The sequence below is a fragment of the Hirundo rustica genome, chromosome 3 (assembly GCF_015227805.2).
Source record: "Hirundo rustica isolate bHirRus1 chromosome 3, bHirRus1.pri.v3, whole genome shotgun sequence".
NCBI classification, from domain to species: domain Eukaryota; kingdom Metazoa; phylum Chordata; class Aves; order Passeriformes; family Hirundinidae; genus Hirundo; species Hirundo rustica.
Window position 1 is genome coordinate 114,711,351 of NC_053452.1, and position 22,700 is coordinate 114,734,050.

Below are 22,700 nucleotides of genomic sequence, written 5' to 3' on the forward strand. Positions count from 1 at the left end.
GTTTTATCATTGCTGCAAATTGCAGGTGCTTTTATGCAAAGGTGGGACATGAAGGGGGCTTTGCTGCCACTCTCCTTCCCCATCACTTCCGGGAAAAGCTGAAACCGCCTTGTGAAACAGCAGAACGTGCTTGGAATGCTGGAGATTGATAACGAACCGTGTGTAGGATGTGAAGGATGCAAAGGATGTGAAGGACCAGCTCAGGCTGAGATGTGGAGCTGGGATGTGGAGATCTCAGCAATGCAGGAAAAAACACCGCTAACAGAGCAGAAAAAATATCTCTTTCCTTTCGCTTTACCACTGACTTGCAAGGGATTAATTTTGATTATCTATAAGACTGGGGGGTGTTTCTATGCAGCATTTCCTGGATAGCCCCCAGACACTTCTCTCATCCCAAAAATCCTAAAATGGTTTGGGTTGGAATGAACCTTAAAGCTCTTCCCATCCCAACCACTGCCACAGGCAGGGACAGCTTCCACTATCCCAGGCTGATCAAAGCCCCATCCAGCCTGGCCTTGGACATTTCCAGGGATCCAGGGGCAGCCACAGCTTCTCTGGGCACCCTGTGCCAGGGCCTCAGTGGTTCTGTCCCAGAAGTTTGACAGCACCTGAGCAGGGGCTGAGCTCTCTGTGGGTGCTCTTAGTACAAGTAAAATTAGTTAAAATTAGACTAAAATAAATTAGTCCAGCTAACAATTAGCTGTAAGATACAAAACCCCAGAGCTATCCTACAACAATTAATGATAATGAGTAAGTGAATCTCTTCTTCTGGGTTCCAGCTTTCCAAGGGGATCAGCACCTTCAAATGCCACATCTTCACCTGGCATCTGAGCTTAGCAAACCGCTGAGTCGCATGTGACTCAGCAGTGTGGAAAATCTGTTTTCCAGAGGAGTATGGCCCTTCTTGCTCAAATCCTGCCTCCTTCATTTTGTTTCTCCACCCTCTGCCTCACCCCCCATCTCATTGTGACATCTGTTGGTGCCTGTGCCCATGTCAGCGACGTGGAGTGGGTTGGCCTCAGTAAAAAAGAATGAAGTGGCAGTTCTGACTTTTATTTTCAAAAATCTTCTCTCAGGGTCATTTAATTGCTATTAAAAGGATGAATAAAAGGAGACAATGCTCCAGAAACGCCACCTGTGCTCCAGCCCTGGAACGAGCAACCCTGAGATGTGCTCCATTGTCCACACCCTCAGTGAAGAAAGGTTTTCCCCTTATGGCTGTTTCCGTCTCAATCCAGTCCTGGTAGCTGTAAACAGGCGTTAAAATCCTGTGGCTCGGCTTTCCTCCACTGATGATGCCGACCTGGGACCACTTCATGGTGTTCCAGTGGCTGCAGACCAGAGGTCCCCCGCTGTCCACCTGTGGCAGAAGGAGGAATGTTACAGCTGGATCCAACCTCAGGTCCCTCAGAGCAGCTGCTTCACACAGCCTGAGTGGGAAAATCAATCTCTGTCTCAGGTTCACGAGGATTTGGGGAGAAAGAAAAAAAAAAAAAGGGAATTTGGGTTCAAAATTTTGTAGCTCAGCCCTGAGACCCTGCAGAATAAACAGATACAGAAGGCAAGAGGAGGAGAACAGTCCCAGGTTTTGGCTCAGTGCACGGCCCTGTCATTCCCAGCCTTTTCCACATGCTCCTGCGGCCCCAGGAGGATACCTGAAACCTGTCAGCGAGAGGCAACATCGCAGAGAGAAAAGGGACATGTGTTGTGACTGCTCACTCAGTCCTTGTCTCCTCTGCAAAGCTGCTGCGTGGAGGTGCTGGGTACCTGCCACTGTGAATTTTGGGGGCTGGCAGCCCAGAAGCTGGGCAGCAGATGAACAATAATCCTGACAAATCCTTCTGGAAGCCACAGTCCCTTCCCTGAAAACTTTCCTGCTGCTGCAAGGACAGCCACCACTCCCCCAGTGTGGGCAAGGCTTCAAACACAGGTTGCAGCCAACCCAAAAAGAAGAATATTCTCTCCTGTTGGCTGCTGTAGCTGGAACACCAAGGGCACATCCAGCTCTGGAATCTCTGGGTATGAGCCCAGGGAGAAGAGAAAGTGGCACAAAATCCACCCAAGGCAGGTGCTGCACTTTTCTGAGTTAAGGTTGTGTGAGAGCTGGAGGTGTTCACCTGGAGAGGAGAAGGATTGAGGGAGACCTGAGAGCCCCTCCCAGAGCCTAAAGGGGCTCCAGGAGAGCTGGAGAGGGATTGGGAACAAGGGATGGAGGGACAGGACACAGGGAATGGCTCCCCACTGCCAGAGGGCAGGGACAGATGGGATATTGGGAAGGAATTGTTCCCTGTGAGGTTGGGGAGGCCCTGGCACAGGTTTCCCAGAGAAGCTGTGGTTGTCCCTGGATCCCTGGGAGTGTCCAAGGCCAGGCTGGATGGGGAAGGTACTAGAGGATTTTTAAGAGCCTTCCTAGCCAAACCAGCCTGGGATCCCAAGACATCTCCAGTGTTGTGCAGACCCTGCTATGAGTAAATTTCCTTCCACGGTGGGTTTGAATAATTTGTCCACCTTTTCTAACCAGCACTCGTGGTAAACAAACTCAGTAGAAATCCATTTCCCGAGACAGTGGACTTTACTGGGAAATGTTGTCCTTCCCTGTTTGCACACTACTTTGGGAAACATCTTTTGTCATTAATGGATGGAACCCCTTCTGCCAGCAGCTACCCTGAGCTCACACACATTAATTAACGAGCAAGGAAGGGGCTGAAGTTCCCTGTGCAGCTCATCAGCACTCACTGAAGTTTATGGCTGAATTCCCACTCCAGTAGCTGGAGGGTTCTGGTCATTAATATTCTTATCTTTTTTTTTTTTTTTCCCCCACTTTTCTTTTTTCTGTTCAGTATTCATTCAGGAGGATAAAATTAAAATAAATGCAGAGGAAATGTTGGTAGAATCACAGAATATCCTGAGCTAGAAGGGACCAACAAAGACCAGAGATTTACAAACTCATTTAGGCTGGAAAAGACCTTGTTGAGTTCAAACACAGAATCAGCACTGTTTGTTGCCATTTTAGCCACGTCCTTGCATCTCAAGCAGCGCTGCTGGACCCTCCTCAGACTCAGCATCTGAAGAGGTTTCCTGACCCCATTTCAGCCAGAAATTCCTGTAAAAACCACAGAGGTGACCTTGGAGCCGTGTGTTGCGGGCGTCCTTGGCGATGGCATCCTGTTGGGATGAACGAGCATCTACGCACGGTTCGATTACTGGGGATTCCACTGTGGATCCCCTAAGGACAGGAATGGGAGAATGCCTTATCCTGGAGGGAGAGGAAGGCGCTGGGAGCCTCCCACAAGAGTGGAGTCCGGAGGGTGGGAGACCGGGATCCTCCCGCTCCGGCTTTTCCCAGAAAAACAAAAAAAAAACCAAAACAAACAAACAAACAAACGAAACAAACAAACAAAAACTTTTGAGCCCTTGCACAGACCGGTTTCAGCCTCCAATTTGCAGGCTGTTCACACTTGTAAAGGATCTTCCTTCCCAGGCCGTCAGAACAGTGGTTAATTCCCGATGTCTTGTGCCTGTCCCCGGAGGAATTGTCGCATCGCGTTTCGGAGCCGGGAAAGCCGCGGGCAGGGCAGGGATGCGATTTGAGCCAGGCGGTGGCAGATCTGGACATCCCTGTTTAAACTCTGCCTCACACAGCTTCCCGCTCAAATCAGATCCACTCTTCCCCTCTTTTCCCCTTTGACCGCATCCATTTGGTTCCCTGCCCAGTTGGTGGGGAAATGGGGATGTTTGGGGGATCAGTGGTTTGAAACTTGGGCAAGAGAAGGAGTTCGGGAATGCTCTGAACAGCCCAAGGCAGCAGCTGCAAATCCATATCCTAATCCACAAGCCCTGGGACCCAAATCCTGATCCCCTTCCACACGAGTTGTGCTGCTCTGCTTCCTGGGTACAACTTCTCACATGCCATTTCTCCATTTCTCTGAACTTCAGCTGTTTAACGTGAGGATCTAACCACAAAATGGGTCAAACCATCCTCTCCATGTGAAAATCTCACGTAACTACAGCAGCAGCCCAGATGAATCAGGAGCCTGGTTTTTACAGGGCTAAAGATGGAGAAACTGAACTCGGTACTCGGACACTCCTGAGTTCCCCTGTATCCCCCTAAAGCCTTCAGGAACGCCGGCCCAAGGTTCTCCATCCTTGTGTAGGAGAGGGTGTGGGAGGAGCGAGCTTTTGAGTGCTGGGACAATTATCTCAGCTCTGTGATGCTTCCAGCAACGCTAATTTAATGAACGTTCAGGTTAATGGCTCTGAGGGTTGAAGAATTAGTAAATGCTGCTTTTTCAGGCTCCTGTATCCTGGTGCTGAAACATTCCCGGTCAGCAACGCACACTAGATACCTGCTCCTGCTTCTGCCTCTAAGCACCAAGTTTCTGGATTGGAAAAACCAAACTGAAAATAGCAGCTTTGCTTCTGTTTCATGTTTCTTGTCATCTGGAAGATGAGTGAAAAGCAAGCGAAACAAATCAGATCTGGTGCTGAATTCCTGCCTTAAACATGTTAATCCTCCCATTAGGAGAGGTGAAAGCAATGATACATTCACTGATAAATAGCTGTGGGTTGTATAAAATCTGTCACTGCCTAACAAGGTGCTTTGTTCACTGAAGCTGACCAAAAATTTCATCTTTTTCATTGCGGCCAAAACCTTTTTTTTTTTTTTTTGTGAGCATCAGGGGCCTGTCTGCTGCCTTTAGTGGGCTTTGGATCAAAAGTGTAATCTCTCTTTCACATTTGTATTCGTGTCTGCAGCACAGCCATTGATCAGAACAAACACGTTAAGCCACATAAATCTTCCGAGGTGGGAGAAGCTCTGGGGGTGGGAGAACAACTCATCTGATCCTCATTAGGTGGATGTACAGCCCCTGCAAGTCATTGCTGCCTTCATTTTCGTGTTGGTGAGCTCTGTGCAAATTGGAGAAAATCAGCACGGGAATGACAACACTGGGAATATCAACAGGGCCCATCAGAGCTGCCCTGCCTGCTGGAGGCAAAGGCTTTGGCAAACATCATTTTTTGCCCAGTTGTTTCCAGCTGTCTTTAAAGCAGAAGGACGGAGGTTGTGGCCACGTTAACGCGCAGCTGTCAGAGTGCACCGGGTAATTTAGGGCAGCTCCTCTCACACAAACCCCTTGAGAACCTTCAGCTCCTGTGTCCCTGCCGTGCCCTGACTGGAAAAGGGGAGAAGATGACCCAAATTCACCCACTGTGGTGCCAGCAGGGCCATTAGTGACTGCGGTGGCACAGACGGGGCAGATGCTCCTGGCCAAGGCCCTGTGGCCCAGACTCCTGTCTCTGCCTGTCATCTGCAGCAAGTGCTCAGGGTAGGAGGACGAGGAACAGGACAAGTATTTGCAGAGCTGGATTCACATCCCGGTGGTTAATGGCCTCAGAGAGATCTTCATCCAGGAAATTGCCTAATTGCTTTTTGTATCCATTTATCCCTTAGGATAAATACGCACAACATCCTCCCGGTCAGCGACTCCCATAGCTTAATTATCAGATGGAAGGAAAAAAACCCACTTCCTTCTCTTTGTTTTAGATCTGCCGCCTGTTGAGGCCATCTGACACTTCTCCTTCATGTGCTTGGAGCAGCAGCGGCACGAGGACAGGTCTTGGCTCCTCTCCACGCTGCCCGTGAGGTTGGAAATGTGTCACGTCCCCATCGCACATCTCTCCTACAAGCCTCAGAGTTCTCGCTCTGCCATTCCCTGTGCTGCCAGGAGCTATTCCATGTCCCTGCTCATCCTTCCTGTTGCACCGCCCTCCTTTTCTAAAATTACCACTCCTTTCTCAGATGGAATGGACGGGAATCACACACAGGGAGGCTCCCAGGGGTGGTGCCCTGGCACAACACATTTGCTTTGCCAGTTATTCCTGTCCTAACATTTCCTAATGCTCTCGTTGCCCTTTTGACCTCACCAGAGCCTCAAGCTGATGTTTTCAGGACTACCCACAGTTCTTCTGACATGGTAATGGCTAAATTAGGGCCCGTTATGGCCAGTGTACAGCTGGAATTGCTTCTCCATATATCCATCACTTTTTTCTTCATCAATAATGAGCTGCAGCTGCTGTTTTAGCCCCCAGTCACTCAGAACAATGGGATCTGCTGCACCTCTGCACAGCCACCTTTCACTTTGAATAATGCTGTGGCATTGGCCAGCTTGGTCATCTTGGCATTTGCCCCTCCTGGAACATCAAAATTCCTTGCATGGATGCCAACCAAATTCTCCCTCTAAGTTCTTTCTCTGTTCAAATCCCTTCCATTTCATGACAGTCCGGTTTCTCTGTGAACCCTTGCTGAGGAATCTCCTTGCAAGGGTTTTGGGAATCTCAGAATGTGTTGAACCGCCCTCTTCCACAGGGCTGGCAACTCCTCTAAAGAGCTGGAATGTGCCTGTGAGCCACAGCTTCCCCTCAAAGCTGTCACTGAATGAGAATTGGCTCCTCTGTGTCATCACAGCCATTCCCCACTCCCGTGTCAAGCTGGGATTTTGTGTTCAGCTGGATCCGGGGCTGTTCTGCTCCACACCAGGCACACAAAGCCACGCTGGGCTCCCACACAGCTTCATTTTGAGGGAGTGAAATCTACGACCCAGAGAGAGAAAGCAGGAGAGAGACCCAACATGATCCTCATCCCAGGGTCTTGCATCAGGAGTTCATCTTTCACAGATTAAAGGATGAAGCCATCAGAGCCTGAATGTCCTTGCTTGTCTCCCCACACCATAAAATGATAAAGTGATGAAAGCCCTAAAAACTCATGGGCCACGGGAAAAGTGTTCTGGTTCTTGTGAGCTGCACATCAAAGGAATTCCTTCAGGAAAACTGGAGGGACTGCAAGTGCAGAAACACTTCTCCACTGCCTTGTTCTGGGGTTTCCCAGAGCACCTTCCTGCTTAAAGCAATCTGTCCCTTGGGGAAAAGAAACCCCTCGTGGTGGTAACAGTAGTTCAGTGACGGGAAATCCATGACAAGGAAGGGGAGTGGATCACTCAGTTCAATAGGAAAAGAGGAAATGGCTCAAGCTGTACCACAGGAGATTCACATCGAATATTAGGAAAAACGTCTTCACTGAAAGGGTCGTCCAGCCCTGGCACAGCTGCAGTGGTGGAGTCACCAACCCTGGAAATGCTCAGAAAACAGGTGGATGTGGCACCTGGGGGCATGGCTCAGTGGTGGTCTTGGAGGTGCTGGGGGAATTGTTGGACTCGATGATCTCAGGGGGCTTTTCCAACCTCAGTGATTTTGTGATTCTACTATTGAGGTAAGGTAAAATAACAAAGTATTCTGGCACACTTTGTAATAACTTTGGATTGAAATGTGGAGAGTTTTGGCTCCTGGCCCCAGGGAACATTTGGCTGATAGGCAGAAGCACCCCAGAGCTCCTGTGGATGCCCCCCATCCCTACAGGCTGCAGCCAGGCCATCGTTTAACCAGCTCATTTCAGGAATTTTGAGCAGCTTCAGGGACTGACCACGCTCTCCTGGTTTGTGCTCTTCTCCTTGAATCCGTGACAATTACCGATAAAAACCCATTTTTTCATTTGCAGACCTCTTTCCTTTAAAAAATTATATTTCAGGAGTCTTTCTGGCAGTTTTGGGGCCATGTTTGGACCAGCAAAATGATGCAAGACCTTGTGAAAGGATGCCAGAACTTTTTCAGTGAAAGTGCCAGGCTCCCATTGCCGTCACTGGGACAGAGTTTGAGGTGGGAGCACTGGGATACCAGGGAATATCCTGGGATAGCCAACAGAGAATTAAATGTGGGCAACTGCCCTGCCTTGGAGCCAAGTGCTCCCCTGTGAGAGAAACCCCTTCAGCTGCATTTCAGTTCATGGGGAGCAAGTAAACACACAGAGAGGGCTGGATGTCATTTTCACACAGATGCTTGAAAACAATCTCAGTGGCTCCCATCACCAGGGCGTTTTTCTCCCTTTTGTTGGAAAGATGGCTCTGTAGATGCTGATGGTTATAAAAAAGACATTTGTAAAATGGCTGGGAAACTCCATCCAGGTTTGCACAAAAACTGCTGCTTTTGCTCCAGCTCTCTGGGGTGAGAGCCCCGAGCGTCCCAGAGGCTGCAAAGGGCATTTTCAGAGATGGGACAAGGGGGAATGGCTTTAACCTGAAAGAAAGCAGGCTTAGATGGCATATTGGGAAGAAACCCTTCCCTGTAAGGGTGGTGAGGCCCTGGCACACGGTGCCCAGATGAGAGGAAAGAGATTTGTCTTTACAAACAAGCCCTGAATCTGCTGCTAGATAAAACCAGCACTGAGAGGTAAGAGAAACAATGGGAAGGATTCTACTGATAGATGAATGGAAAAGAAGATACTTAACCATAAGTTTTTTTGTAAATGAAATTGAATATTGAAAGATGAAAGCAACAATGGGGAAAACCCATAAATCCCATAAAAAATAAAAATTAGCGGGGGGGTTATACATTAAAAGGGGAATCTTAAGTCTTAGGCATTTTGGGAAGTCTGTACCTCTCAAGTACCTCAGCCAGTGGGGAAAGAGAGAGGGAAATGCGGCCAGGAAATTAGGATAAAAAGGAGGCTGCGTCCTCCGAAAAACTGAGAGACCCCAGGGGAAATGCCCCATGGCCTCTCCCTTTATTCGAATAAAGTAAAAGGACTCCTCTGTCTCCTTTCTGGGCATAAACCTCTGGTGCTCGTGGATTAATTTTCCTAACACAGGGAAGCTGGGGCTGCCCCTGGATCCCTGGAAGTGTCCAAGGCCAGGTTGGACAAGTGGAAGGTTGGAACCAGATGAGCTTTAAGGTCCCTTCAAACCCCAACAACTGTGTCATTTATGGCCAAAATTCCCCCTGCTACAGGCGGGGGTGGATACCTGCAGCCCAGGACTCACCTGAGCTGGAACCACCCCACTGCTCCTGGAGGGTCACACAACGATTCCTTCCCCTGGAATCAGAGCAGGGCTTGGCCCCCCCTTATGTGCTGCTGAACTGTAGGCGACCTGTGACTCCAGCTGAACACACTTCGTCCTAATCACCACATCAGAGCTCCCCCACAGCCCCTCTGAACGATAATTGGGCCATTTACTGAATTTTGCCTGTGCAGGGAAGGCACTGAAGGAGACATTTGCTTTGTGGGGCCCTTACACTCTAATTATTGTTCAAGTTACCGTTGCATCAGAGCCTAACAAAAGATGCTTAAGAAAGCAAGGAATGAGACATCAATTGTGGTTCATGGGGTCATGGAAGAAATGTAGCACACAAAAAAATAATACACAGGCCATCTCCAGTGTCTGTTCTTTAGCACTTGTACCCCCTGAACATCCATTAATGTTAATGTTTATGACTAAATAGAACTATAAGTCAATTACCGCTCCTGGTAGTGTTAATTCCCAGCCAATCCATATATTTGTCTGCAGAACTGCCAGGGAATTGGGACAGAATAGATTTTTCTTTTTAGGGGAATGGATTATATTTTTTTTAAGTACAAATACTTGGTAGCTCTGCTATTCAATCTCCTTGAGTTATTAGAGGAACATGGTCAGTTATCCACAAATTAGGCTGGTCTGGTTTGAGGGCAGCTGGTGAAATATTGGAGCTTTTTTATTCATGGCTTTTCTATTCATGGGGTGGCCTCAAGCTGCACCAGGGGAGGTTCAGCTTGGAAGGAATTTCAGAAGGAATTTCTTCCACTATCCCAGGTTGGTCCAAGCCCTGGCCTCAGTCACTTCCAGGGAAGGGGCAGCCACAGCTTCACCTGTGCCAAGGCCTCACCACCCTCACAGGGAAGAATTCCTTCCTAATATCCCTTCTAAATCTCTCTTCTTCTGGTTTAAAACCATTCCCCCCTTGTTCTGTCACCGCCTCCCTGTGTAAAAAGTTGTTCCCTCCATCACAGCTCACAGCTTTGGATCCAGATATGGATTATGTGGATTTACAACCTCAGTTGCAGCAACTTTCCTGCCTTAGCCTGGCTCTGGATGTGAAAGCATGTATCCTGACCCTCAGCAAATCCCAGGAAAGGGGGATATCAGGATAATATCAGGCTTTTATCTCCTTTGTGTCCAGACTTCCTTGGGCTGCAGCTACCGGAGCAAACTCAGCATCTCTAGGGCTTGTTCCCTTACCAGGAATCTCTGCCTTTCCCAAGCTTCTCATCCTTCTTGGCCTCCCCACAGTGACTCATGGGTGGCTCCTGATCCAAGCAAGAGCTGGAAGTCGTCCAGGAGAGCTGGAGCTGGATGGGACAGAGCAGCGCCATGCCCAGGGCTGCTCTGTCTCCGTGACAGAGATGAGGATGTGAAGGATTTGGGCATTTTGAAATCTGGCCTCAGTCTCATCTGACACAAAACCCTGCAATCCTTACAGGCTGTCGTAGCTGGAGAGGCTGCACTGGTCCCAGTGCAGATGGATTGTCCAGCTCTGGGACCATCATGGCAAGAAGGACATGGAGCGGCTGGAGCGTGTCCAGGGAAGGGAATGGAGCTGGGGAAGGGGCTGGAGCACCAGGATCAGCTGAGGGAGCTGGGGAAGGGGCTCAGCCTGGAGAAAAGGAGGCTCAGGAGGGACCTTGTGGCTCTGCACAACTCCCTGACAGGAGGGGACAGCCAGGGGGTGTCAGGCTCTGTTCCCATGGAACAGGGACAGGAGGAGAGGGAACAGCCTCAAGTTGTGCCAGGAGAGGTTCAGGTTGGATATTGGAAAAAACTTCATCCCTGCAAAGGCTGTCGGGCATCGGAAGGAGCTCCTCAGGGAGGTTTGGAGTCCCCATCCCTGGAGGTGCCCAAGGAAAGTCTGGCTGTGGCACTCAGTGCTCTGGGCTGGTGACAGGGTGGGGATCGGTCACAGGTTGGATTCTGTGATCTTGGAGGGCTTTTCCAACACAAATAATTCTGGGATTCTGCCCAGTGTCCCTGCTGCAGGAGAAGCATCAGGTTCAGCCCTGTCCTGGCCCAGGCCATGACCAGGCAGCCTCCTAAGGACAAACCACCAGGTTTCTGACACAGCCTACTGAGGCCAAAATGTATCCCCCTGGCTTAAACAGCACTTCTCAGAAATCCAGGAAACCATCCAGCAGCAAAATGCTTCCCCTCCAGCAAATCAGCAAAATCTGGTGGCAAGTCCTGTCCCTTGCTTCATCCCCGAAAAGTACAACTTCTATCCTCACCTCTGGTTTTGTTCTGTTCCCTTTTATTCCAGTTTACAAAGCATTTCTGCCTGGCCAAGGTCCCAATAAAATCAGGGAGACGCCGAATTCTGTGTTTTATCATCCATGCAAAGAATGTGCGCTTCCACTTCTTGGAAATCTCACATTCCTACTTCATTCCTCAGCCAACCCCGACATTATTGCAGATCAAAATATCTTCTTCATCAGCTCTCCGAGTCCAGGAGATTCATTTTGCCGGGAGCGAGTGCTCCTGCTATTTCACGAGCATCATTCACCCGCAGAACTTGGGGCTAGGCTGGGCTGGGCAGTGCATCCTTTAATCGTGTTAATGTTATCCCGTGGTGGGTTTCTTTTTGAGATTTTTTTATTTAATTTGATGGAGGTGAAAGTCACTCTTTGGATGGCTTCAGAGGCAGATGCTCTCTGGCTAATCAAAAAATCATTTTGCAAAGCAAACTTTCCCTTGGCACCCTGAGGTCCTGGTGCCCCTTAAAGGTCAGAAGATCTCTCTCTGTGCTGGGTGCCAGTTTAGCTCCTCCAGTGAGTAATTCCTACAGGATGGAGCTGTCCATCCCTGTGTATCCCCATCCAGGCCTCTCCAAACCCACGGACATGTATAAAATACAGCTGGATGGGGCTTGGAGCAGCCTGGGATGGTAGAAGATGTCCCTGCCCATGGCAGGGGGTTGGAACTGGGAGAGATTTAAGGCCCTGTCCAACCCAAACTCTGTGACCCCCAGAAAACCACTGCCCAGCAGAGGAGGGAAGTCTCAGTCTGGAAGCAGAGGCTGCAGGAGAGCTCAGTCCTTGTCAGTCTCCCGGGAGAGGGGTTGGAAGTGGGATGCTATGAAAGGCGAGGTGATTTTTGGCTTCCAGACTTCGTTTGACACCAGGACAGCAATCCTGGGGGGTGGGATGTGTTATGGGGGAACAAGCTCTGAGTGAGTTTTGCCTCATTTGTGTGTTTGTGTCAGCTCCCTGATATCAAATACAGCCTAAACCGTAATTCAGCTCGAAAATCCCCTCATTCGCTGCCACCAACACAAGATGTGGCTCATCCTGGCACCCACAGACCAACCAACCAAGTTTGGGTCAGAGCCAAGACCTCACCTGAGAAATGTTTCTGATATTTAAATGAAACACCCCCAGATTAAACTTCCTCCCCTCCCCCCCCCCCAATTCTTTTGCCTTGAACCTCCTGCACAGACATTCCTGTCTCCTTTCAGGCTGTAACCTGGCCGTGAAGGAGACCAGGAATGCTGGTCCCTTTACCTGGCAGCCTCCTCCTCCTCCTTCTCCTCCTTGCTCTGCCTCAGCGCACATCAAGCTCCCCACGAGGTGTGGGATCTGCTCCAGGCATTTCTCCCTGCTGATCAGCTTCATCTGTGTTTTCTGCAGCACCTGGGATGCTGCAGGTAATGAAAAGAGAGGGATCAACAAAGCTGCAGAGCAGCTGGAGACCTCCCTTGGGAAGAATGTCAGCTGGATTTCCAAAGCAGCTCATGGCAATGGGGTCTCTGGGGGGAACTGTAGGGTTTTGGGATCACGGGCGCACACAGGGGATCCCCAAGTGCTGGCAGTGGTGAGATTGTGCTCCTGAGTTTATCACAGAGTCCCAGAATGGTTTGGGTGGAAAGGGACCTCAAAGCTCATCCAGTGCCACTGCCTGCCATGGGCAGGGGCACCTTCCACTGTCCCAGGGCACTCCAAGCCCTGTCTAACCTGGCCTTGGGCACTTCCAGGGATGCCAGACTACAGGGAAACCCCCAAAGGAATGGATTTTCCTGCTGGTGGTCTCAGTGATGACCCGAGATGAGCAGCCCTGCACATCTGGGATTTCTCACTCATGGTTTTTTTGGGAACTCAGTCTGAGGGGCCTTTCATGGGATCCTGTGCAAGCCCCAGCAGATCAAAGCCCACTGAGTTATGCCCAGAATTCTAAACTTAGAATTACGGAATCATGGAATAATTTACATTGCAAACAACCTTTGAGATCATCCAGCCTGGCCATTCCCCAGCACTGCCAGGGCCACCTCTGACCCATGTCCCCAAGTGCCACATCCACACAGCTTTTAAATTCCTCTGGGGGTGGGGACTCCACCACTGCCCTGGGCAGTTGTTCCAGTGCCCAACAACTCTTCCAGGGAAGAATTTTTTTCCCTAGCATCCAATGTAAACCTTGTTCTCCCCGAGGAGGGCTGCAAGGCCACGCCTCACCCAGGGGACCAGCTGTATCTCCACAAAGTGGCTCTCGGGATGGCAAAGGAAATCTCTGCTTTATTCTTCCCTTGGGATGGGGGTACAGAAATCACAGCTGGCACCTGCAAGTGACAAAGAGACTGAAAATGTGCTGGGCTGCTCGGAAACCCCACTTAATTCACCCACATTGCTCTCTAAAGGGAGCCTGAGTCTAAAGGAGGAAAAAGAGATCAGAAGGTTTGAAACTCTCTCCTTCTTTCATACTTCACTGTGCTAAATCCTCCCACAACCTTTGGAAAACTGTGACTTGGTGATGATATCTAAAAGATGGAAAGCTGTCACGTCCCTTTTCCAGCTGAGATGGAAGTGCCCACAGGTGAAAATGCTTTGGTGTAGGCATCTCCAGGAAGGTGAAGCCCCTCTGTTATGGAGAGAAGCTGGGGGAGCTGGGGGTGCTCACCTGGACAAGAGGGAACTCTGGGAAGATTTTACAGCCTCTTCCAGGGCCCAAAGGGGCTCCAAGAGAGCTGGAGAGGGACTTGGGACAAGGAATGGAGGGACAGGACACAGGGAATGGCTTCAGACTGCCAGAGGGCAGGGTTGGATGAGATATTGGGAAGAAATTCTTGGCTGTGAGGGTGGTGAGGCTCTGGCACAGGTTTCCCAGAGAAGCTGTGGCTGCCCCTGGCTCCCTGGAAGTGTCCAGGGCCAGGTTGGATGGGTTTGGAACACCCTGGGATAGCGGGAGTTGGCCCTGCCCATGGCAAGGGGGTGGGATGAGATGAGCTTTAAGGTCCCTCCAACCCAGACCATTCCCTGATCCTGTGCCTTTTGGCTTTGCCTGTATCCCACCATCACTCCCCCCTCTCACCACACTCAGCTTCTGCTGGATTCCTTCCGAAGCCTCGACCAGCCAGAGGGTGGGTGTCAATGTGCCAGGGCTGAGCACATCCACACCAATTTTTGGAAGCAGAAACCATGTCAGCTGAACTCATACAGCAGCACGGGGCCAATCCCTTGAGCTGCTCCATGGATTTTCCACGAGGAGCTCAGGATAAATCCTGCAAAGGGACTCTGCAGCAGCCCCTCTGTTCGAGGAACACGTTTCCTTGGTGAAATGGGAGAGTTTCACAACTCTAAGAGTGTTGTGTGTTGCTGTTGAGGGAGGAAAATGAAGCCTGAGAAGGCAAATGCTGAGTTTTGTGGAAAAAACAGCAACAATTTGGAGCAGAATAGCAAGGATTCAATGGGATATTCACTCACTCCACCCTGGGAAGGACCCCTCTCCTCCCAGTCCTGATTAATTCTTTCCATCAACGAAACAGCTCATTGGCTGTCTAGCGACTTTTGTGCAGGAAAGACATTTTGGGTCATGATTCATGCTGGAACTGCTTTCATTAGGGCTTAAATGAGATCAATTAACAACAGCAATCTGCAGTCCTAAATGAGCAAAGGAAGGAGTGGCCAGAACCAATGAGTCAATCCGGCTCCTGGAGGCATTAAGCCAAAGACAGCCCCAGACCTTCATTTCCTTTAGTCCAGACCAATTTAGACCCGGCCTAACTGGGTGATTCACAGAATATCCCAAGCTGAAGTTACCCACAAGGATCCCACAAGATGACAAGAGTTCCAGGCCCGGCTGGATGTGGTCCTGAGCAACATGGGATACTGGAAACTGTTCCTGCCCCTGGCAGGGGGTTGGAATAAAATGAGCTTTATGGCCCCTTCCAGCCCTAAAAATCCCTGATTCTGTGCTAATTTACCCACCAGGGTAGAGTTTGTCCTAATCTGGGTGCAAAAAAGAGGCCCAAAGTTTGGATGTGGTGCCAAAAAAGGTCCCAGATTTTGCTCTGGGGGTCTGTTGGTGATTGGTGATTCTCCCTGAACAGGGAGCTGGTGGATGTGCAGAGGCTGGGGGGGTCTGGATGCGTTAACCAGGGAGGTGGAGAGTGGAACTTTGTCTGGGAAACCCCTCCTGGGAGAGGACAGCCACTCTGAGTGGATAAACCCCATCTTCCATCAGCAAATGCTTCTCCCCCGGCGCCTCACCCGCACTTGTGTTCTCCAAGCCAGCAGCCCAGCAGTGCTGCCACATGCCCATGTCACACACGAAGGGCAGGCAGACGGGAATTTTCTCCTTGCTGAACTCGATGGGATTGCTGAGCAGGATCAGGGCAATGTCGTTTTGCAGGCTGGTTCTGTTGAACTCCTCGTGCAGGATCAGGCTGTCGGGGTGGTGCTCTTCCAGAGGGAGGCTGGGGTCAACTCCCCCCACTGCCACCGTCAGATCTGGCGGCCTTAAAAACAAAACAGGGCGTGGTGAACATGAAGGATTTGGGTTATGAAGGTTGGCGCCTCCTCCCCCCCAGAGCAGGGCGTGATGGTGGCTTAGGCAGTTCAGCTATAAATATCCGAAATTTACCCTCACTCCTAGGGGAAGATGATTTCCAGGGCAGAGAGGCGCAGAGGTAGAACGTGAATGCAGCCAAGTTATAAATAACCCAGTCACTACCAAACAGATGGAATGGTCTGGATCTTTTGGATCTCTGTGCCCTGGGCTGGCTGCTCGGGCCCTGCTGTCCCCAGCCAGCTGCTCCAGGCTGTGCTGCCACAGGTCATTTGTCACCGAGCAGTCTGGAGGGGACTCACAGAGGGCTGGACTCTGCCCCTGGGCACCGCGTGGAGTTGATTTATCCAGAAGCTGGTGTTTTAAATCCAGAGTCTCCGCGAGGTAAAGGTGCTTGCTGTGTGAAAGCAACGGTAATTTGGGGGGATACGATGAGCTAGAATGGAATGCATCACCTTTTACAAGGCGCTGTGTAAAGGCTTTGATTTCTTTCCAAGGTCAGGGTGAATAATACTGCGGAAACGCCAAGCTCGAGTTCGGACTTGGAATGTTCGTTGTATCTTATCTATTTACAGTTTTTACAGGCTCAACTAGCTTAACTAGCAAGTTAGGGAAACGAGGTAAAATGGAGAGCTTCTAACTCTTTCCAAGGTTATTTAAACCATAATTGCCAAAAAACAAGGTGACACCTGTGTCATTGATACTTTTGACCCAATAATGACCACACAAGGCCTGCAATGCAGACATTTTTCACCCAATTACAGAAAACCACCCAAACTCATGAAGAAGAAGGAGGAAGAAGAAGGAAGAAGAAGGAAGAAGGAAGAAGGAAGAAGGAAGAAGGAAGAAGGAAGAAGGAAGAGGGAAGAGGGAAGAAGGAAGAAGGAAGAAGAAGGAATTAGACAACACCCCAAATCCTCCCTCTTAACTCCTACTCTACACTATACTCAATAGTGTATTACACTAAACCCCCAAATTCTAAGTTTCTAGGATTCCAACAGTACAGGAACAGGTGTAGATGCACAAGAGATTCTCGGGGCCATCAGAAGAGCATTAGGGGCATTTATCCAAGGCTGCTCATCCCTCAAAGTATTCCCCCTCTGCTTCTCCTGGTTATGCAGATTTCTGCACGTTTCCGTGCTCAAAAATAGGCCTGTTTCCCCCTAAAGGAGACAATTCCCGTTTACAGGGCTCAGGCACACAAATGTGGCACATGACCCCGAGGAGATGAACATCCCGCACCCACCACGAGGAACGTCCCGCCCCGGGAGCACTCACAGCTGGTCTGCAAAGCAGTGGGCTGCAGTTAAAATCCACAGTGCGCTGATGATGGTGCCTCCACAGATGTGCTTCCCATGGCTCTGGATGCTCACGAGCCACGGGAATTCCCCGGGCTGGACGTCTGTCCCTGTACCAATCCTCTTGCCAGTCGTCTGGAAGGACTCGTAGGCCGGCCGGAGGCCACACTCTGGGTACAGAAAGGGACATTTTGGACACATTCAGCAGTGTCACAGCCCGTGCTGCTGAAAGGCAGGGGCAGGACATCCCTGGGCACCGACATAGAAATATCCATGGAATCAGAGAGACATGGAATCACAGAATGGTTGGGGTTGGAAGGGATTTAGAAATAATTTTTCCAACCCCAGCTTCCACCAGGTTGCTCCAAGCCCCTTCCAACCTGGCCTCAGACACTTCCAGGGATCCAGGGACAGCCACAGCTTCTCTGGGCACCCTGTGGCAGGGCCTCACTACCCTCACAGCCAGGAATTCCTTCCCAATATCCAATCTATCCCTGCCCTCTGGCACTCTGAAGCCATTCCGTGTCCTGTCCCTCCATCCCTTGTCCCCAGTCCCTCTCCAGCTTTCCTGGAGCCCCTTTAGGCCTTGGAAGGGGCTCTCAGGTCTCCTTCAATCCTTCTCTTCTCCAGGTGAGCTCTCCCAGCTCTCCCAGCCTGGCTCCAGAGCAGAGGGGTTCCAACCCTCAGACCATCTCTGTGGCCTCCTCTGGATTCATTCCAGCAGCTCCATGTCCTTCTGCTGTTGGAGCCCGGGGCTGGAGGCAGCTCTGCAGGTGGCGTCTCAGCAGAGTAAAGGGTGAGAATGTCCCCCTGGCTCTGCCATTTGATCTCTCCCGAAGTCTGTGACATCCCTGTCACCCCTCCAAACCCAAACTCTGCCAAGTACCCCCAGGAATTTGGGGTGGGAGGAACCACTGACCATGTCCCATGGGCAGGTGGGATAAAATCCTTGTTTGGGGAGTGGAAGAGGCATCAGGCTGCAGTACAGGCCACACCTTCATTCCCTCAGCAGCAGGAATAAGCCCAGGCCTGTTCCACTCACCCACATGTGAATATCCTGCAGCTCTTCTGTGCTGGGAATGCTGAGAAACAAAACCTGCCCAGACACCGCTGGTCAGGGAAGCTAAACAGGAGAGGATGAGGAGCAGCATCTCAATCCATGCTGATCCAACACTCTCCCACAGCTCTCGGAGCAGCGATGCCTCTGCAGACGCCTCAGGACATCGCCTGCATTCCATGTCAACACAACCCCAGGTGACATCACAGCACCCGCTCCTTCCCGTTGGTGCAGCACTTGGGTGCTCCTTCCTGAGGCAAAAGGGTCACCGAGGGAAAGCTCAGGGGCTTCCAAAAGGTTTGTGATTTCATCGAGGTGTAAGAGGGACAGGGCAGAAGTGAAATTCCTGTCTGCATCCTGGACTAACCTCACAGGACACAGCAATGGTGGATTTCATGAGCTGGGTGCTGTAGCCCTTGCAGTACCTTGAACCATCTTTGAAGACCTCAGGAGCTGGTCCTGTATCAGCTTCCAACTTCATCTCCAAAGGTGAAAAGCATGCTCTATCATCATATTAATTTTCTTTTTTCCTGGTAATTTTCTTTCCAGTTTGACCATGCCTGGTGTATTGACCTGAATGTACTTAAACAGGAGAGTTGTCCCACCCCCTGGAAATGTCCCAGGCCAGGTTGGACAGGGTTTGGAGCAACCTGGGATAGTGGAAGGTGTCCCTGCTCATGGCAGGGGGTAGGACTGGATGATCTTTAAGGTCCCTTCCCACCCAAACCATCCTGGGATTCTGTGTTTGTCAGAGAAAGCGACAGCTCTGTCAAAGGACAGTTTTTCAAAGAGTGCCCAAAACCATCAAATCAAAATCAAAACCAAATCAAAGGTGTCAGTAAATAATTCTGTGGTAGAAAAATATTTTGGCGTAGGCCAATTGTAGTATGAATGGAGCCATTATGCTGATTTTTAGACCAACACATCATTTCCATCAGGACAGGACTTCAAAAAAACCTCAGCCAGGCTCAGACTTGAGGATATCTGTAACAAGAGCTTCTCCCAAAGACTTTCCAGCTTATTTCAAAACTAACTGCAGCACAGAGTAGGAGGGGAGGGAGAGGAAAGGAAGGGAGCCAGGAGACATTTTATGAGCCCCCAGATGATTCAGCACCTGAAATGCTTTGCCCTGGAGCACATCAGGAGTTATCCCGCTAGAGTCTGGATTTCACAGACGTTGGCAATGCATAGGATGAGGGTAAGACTTCATTTCCCTCTCTTCTTTGCTTCTCTGTCACTTCATGCCAAGGAAATGAGACACAAGTGCTGGTTTACCTGGCTGTGAGCAACGAAAAAACTCCATGGCAGGACAGGTTAGGGACCGCATCAGTTACCACAGAAACGAAAATTCCGAGTGTGCTGTGGGCACACTTTGGGGCATCTCCAGAAAGAGCATAATGGGGCAATGCTGCCTGAGGCAGCTCCTGTAAGCCTGACCCAGGAGTAATCTGCCAAGATTTCCTCTGGATTTTGAGACTGGGATCAGCTCAGCATTAGCTGAGGAGCGAGGGATGTTGAGGAGCTGAGTTTTCTGGCACAGACTTGCTGCCCGTCTTTGGAAACAGCAGGCAGGGCTGCAGCACTGGATTTACAATCCCAAACACTGACTTTGTGGGGCGTATTTTCAGTCAGTCCAAGCTTGGAGCACGATCTGATCTGCTGTGTAGGTAGAGGAGATGTTCAGGGAGCTGGTTTGGGCCTTTCTGAGCTTTAAAGCTTAGCTGGTGGGCAGGAGACATCAAACCAGGCTAGGGAGAGCAGTGCCATGGAGAAGGAGGCGCTGTGGATTTGGGTCTCTGGGTCCCACCACTTGTCCCTCAAAACTGGCTCACTCCTTGAGCTCTGGACCCATTGGATCCCATTTCCATATGGGATAAACCGTGCATCCCTGCATCCTCTGTCTGCAGCTGTGAGTCTGCACTCTGAGAACCCCGTGAATAAACCCAAAATTGATTTTTTTTTCCCCTTTCCGGCTGTCCTGCTATTTTGACTGCACAATCACTGGAGACTGCCCCAAGTTATGTTTGCCATGAGTCTGCTCTTGGTGGGGACTTCCCAATTTATTGAAGTACAAATAATTAATCGTAGGGATAATTCTACTCCTCTGTACTGTTGTGCCTGATGATAGAGATTTAAAAGCCCTGGTGGTTAATTAGCAAACTGCAGCATTTTATAATATTTGATATATATATTTTTTTTAGATCTACCCAGATATCTACTTGGAACACATCACAGAGAACATTGCTCTTTTCTTGTTCTGTCATTTATTGCAGAGCAGGAAACAAAACCGATTTCTTTTTTGTGTTTATTCACTTTTTGGAACTGTCAAAAAGGACTATCGCATTACAATTTTGACTTTTTCTGGCTAAAATCATTTCAGAAAATAGGCACTACAGGTGGTACTAAATGCTGTGAAAGGGGAGTTGTGGTAGGAGAATCACTGATCTGATCAGTTCATCATTCCCAAAGACATCAAATTCCAGGCCTGTGACAGGTAAAGAACCCAACCACATCTCCAGAAGTCAGAGCTCTGGAAACACCAGGAAATTAATTAACCCAAGAAAATCAACAAGTCCAAAGGCATTGGAAATGCAAAGCAGCTACAGGTGCAACCACCTCCTAATTCACCCTTTTAACAGCATTTCAAGCCAAACTTTCGGGAGTTTGGACCTCTTTGCACCTCTCCAGATGACAAGGAAACTCCAGGAGCTGCACAGAGCAAGAAGCTGTGATGGGAGCGATTCCTGCCTCCAATTCAGCTTTTGATGTCAGCAAACAGAAAACTTATGATTACGGAAAGCCTCCCCAGCAGATTCCCAAATCTTTATCCACGGATACTGTAGGAACATCCACCGGGGTTTCTAGTGTGTTTTTTCCAAGCTCCCTGCGTTGAAGAGGAGGTGGTGGAGCAAGCACAGGCTATTTCCTGAGGCCAACAGGGCAGGAAAGCCCTGTCCCTCCCATGCCGCAGTACCCGCCGGGGTTCTTGCTGAGGTACTGCTGGTGATATTCCTCAGCATAATAAAACTCAGGAGCCTCCCGGATCTCCGTCGTGATGGGGCCAAAGCCTCCCTCTGTCAACACCTGTCAGGAGAGATCATGGAAAGCCATTAGTGGTCTGCTGTGAATGTGTCTCAGGTTGCAAGATGTAACCAAAAACTTGTGTTTTATTGTCATCTGTTGAAACCGGTTTTCTTTATCTCTTCTCTGACCCATTCCTCGTGACTCCAGCAGAGAAGGGGCAGGTGCCTTCTGTTCATGGCCCAGCTGTTAAAACCGGGTGTGGCAGTGTTCTTTATCTCTCCCAGGACCCATCCTCCCTGCAGGGGATATCTGCTGTTAATGGGCCATCGAGGCTCACTGCATGGCTGATACAATTACATCATCCATTGGGAGATGCTCCACCCAGGGGGAGCAGCCCAGCATTCCTACCTGGATAAAATCTGAGATTAGGAACACCAGCACAGCCTGTTTGCACTGCATTCCCAGGGGGAGACCGGACCCATCTCAACACCACTGGACCTTCAGAGGAAAACTACACCCTTCTACAGGATCACTGCTCCAACAGAACCACATCTGTCACTGCAGGAGGACTTAACTGGGCTGCTACCCTGACCAACAGGGTGTTAGGTTGTTTTCTGACTCTGTCAGTGTTTTGGTTTTTTTTCTTTTTTATTTGTTTGCTTTTTTTGTACTACTACATTTTTATTTTAATTTTCCTAGTAAAGAACTGTTATTCCTATTCCCATTTCTTTGTCTGAAAGCCCCTTAATTTCAAAATTATAATAATTCAGGGGGAGGGGGGTTCCATTCTCCATTCCAAGGGAGGCTCCTGCCTTCTTTAGCAGACACCTGTCTTTCCAAACCAAGACAGAATGACATCAGGATTCGTCCCTGAAAGAGCCATGGTTTTATTCTCTTTATTAACCCAGGCAATGATGTGGAGCCATCAATAAAAAGTGGAAAACAAAAGGAGAGCACTGGGAAGCTGCAGTGTCCAGGAACCTTCCCTGGAAGGTGCCTCAGCTTCAAAATCCACCCCCAATGTCCTTTTCCAAGAAGAATTTCCAGGTGAAATTTCAACACCAAGGATGTCCTTGGGAAATCAGAGCATTTGGGCGTGTTTTTTTGGGTGTTTTTTTTTTTTGCCTCAGAATCACTGCAAACTCATTCTTCAAAGAGAAAAGTTCCATCATGACCAGAAAGTTTTCAGTTTTAAGGCAAACTATGGCTCATTTCGGAAAGATTTGCCAATACGCGGACCAGGAGCAATAATTGCTTGGCAGGAAGAGAACACGGAATGTGGGTGGGGATTTTAAATTAGACTTTAATTGCTTTCTGATATCCCCTAACGGAATTTGAAACTCCTGAGAGGTTTCTGACAGAGGGAATTTCTTTTTAAGATGAATTGCTGTGACATTTTCTCCACTGCATTGTCCTTTCCTAAGGAAATTGGTAAACACAAACATTTTGGAGCCAATTCTCTTCTCAGTGGGGATATAACTTGTGCTCTGCAGTCCATGCTAAAACCTAATAAGCACTTTAATTAATTTCAGAGTCCTGTTGCAAAGTGTAGTTATAAATACTGGACATAGATTGAATTGATTGAAGGGTCAGCATTTAGGATTCCCCAAAAAATATTTGTTACCTCATCAT

The 22,700-nt window shown here is 49.5% G+C and overlaps 2 protein-coding genes across 3 annotated transcripts in view; both read right to left on the bottom strand.

The window, feature by feature from the left end:
- Nucleotides 1-1,078: 1,078 nt before the first annotated feature.
- LOC120751212 (serine protease 55) lies at nucleotides 1,079-18,138 on the bottom strand. Its single transcript, XM_040060698.1, has 5 exons — nucleotides 18,084-18,138; nucleotides 16,968-17,157; nucleotides 15,392-15,639; nucleotides 12,416-12,585; nucleotides 1,079-1,360 (listed from the first exon to the last, which is right to left on the bottom strand). The coding sequence occupies exons 1-5, from the start codon at nucleotides 18,136-18,138 to the stop codon at nucleotides 1,079-1,081; spliced, it is 945 nt and encodes a 314-aa protein (XP_039916632.1).
- A 2,153-nt stretch (nucleotides 18,139-20,291) lies between these two features.
- Nucleotides 20,292-22,700, bottom strand: part of MSRA (methionine sulfoxide reductase A) — a 236,737-nt gene continuing 234,328 nt past the window's right edge. For both annotated transcript variants that reach the window (XM_040060650.2, XM_058419797.1), the window contains exon 6: nucleotides 20,292-21,128. In XM_040060650.2, the coding sequence (XP_039916584.1) occupies nucleotides 20,964-21,128 (165 nt within the window). In that variant the 3' untranslated portion in view covers nucleotides 20,292-20,963. The remainder of the gene's footprint in view (nucleotides 21,129-22,700) is intronic.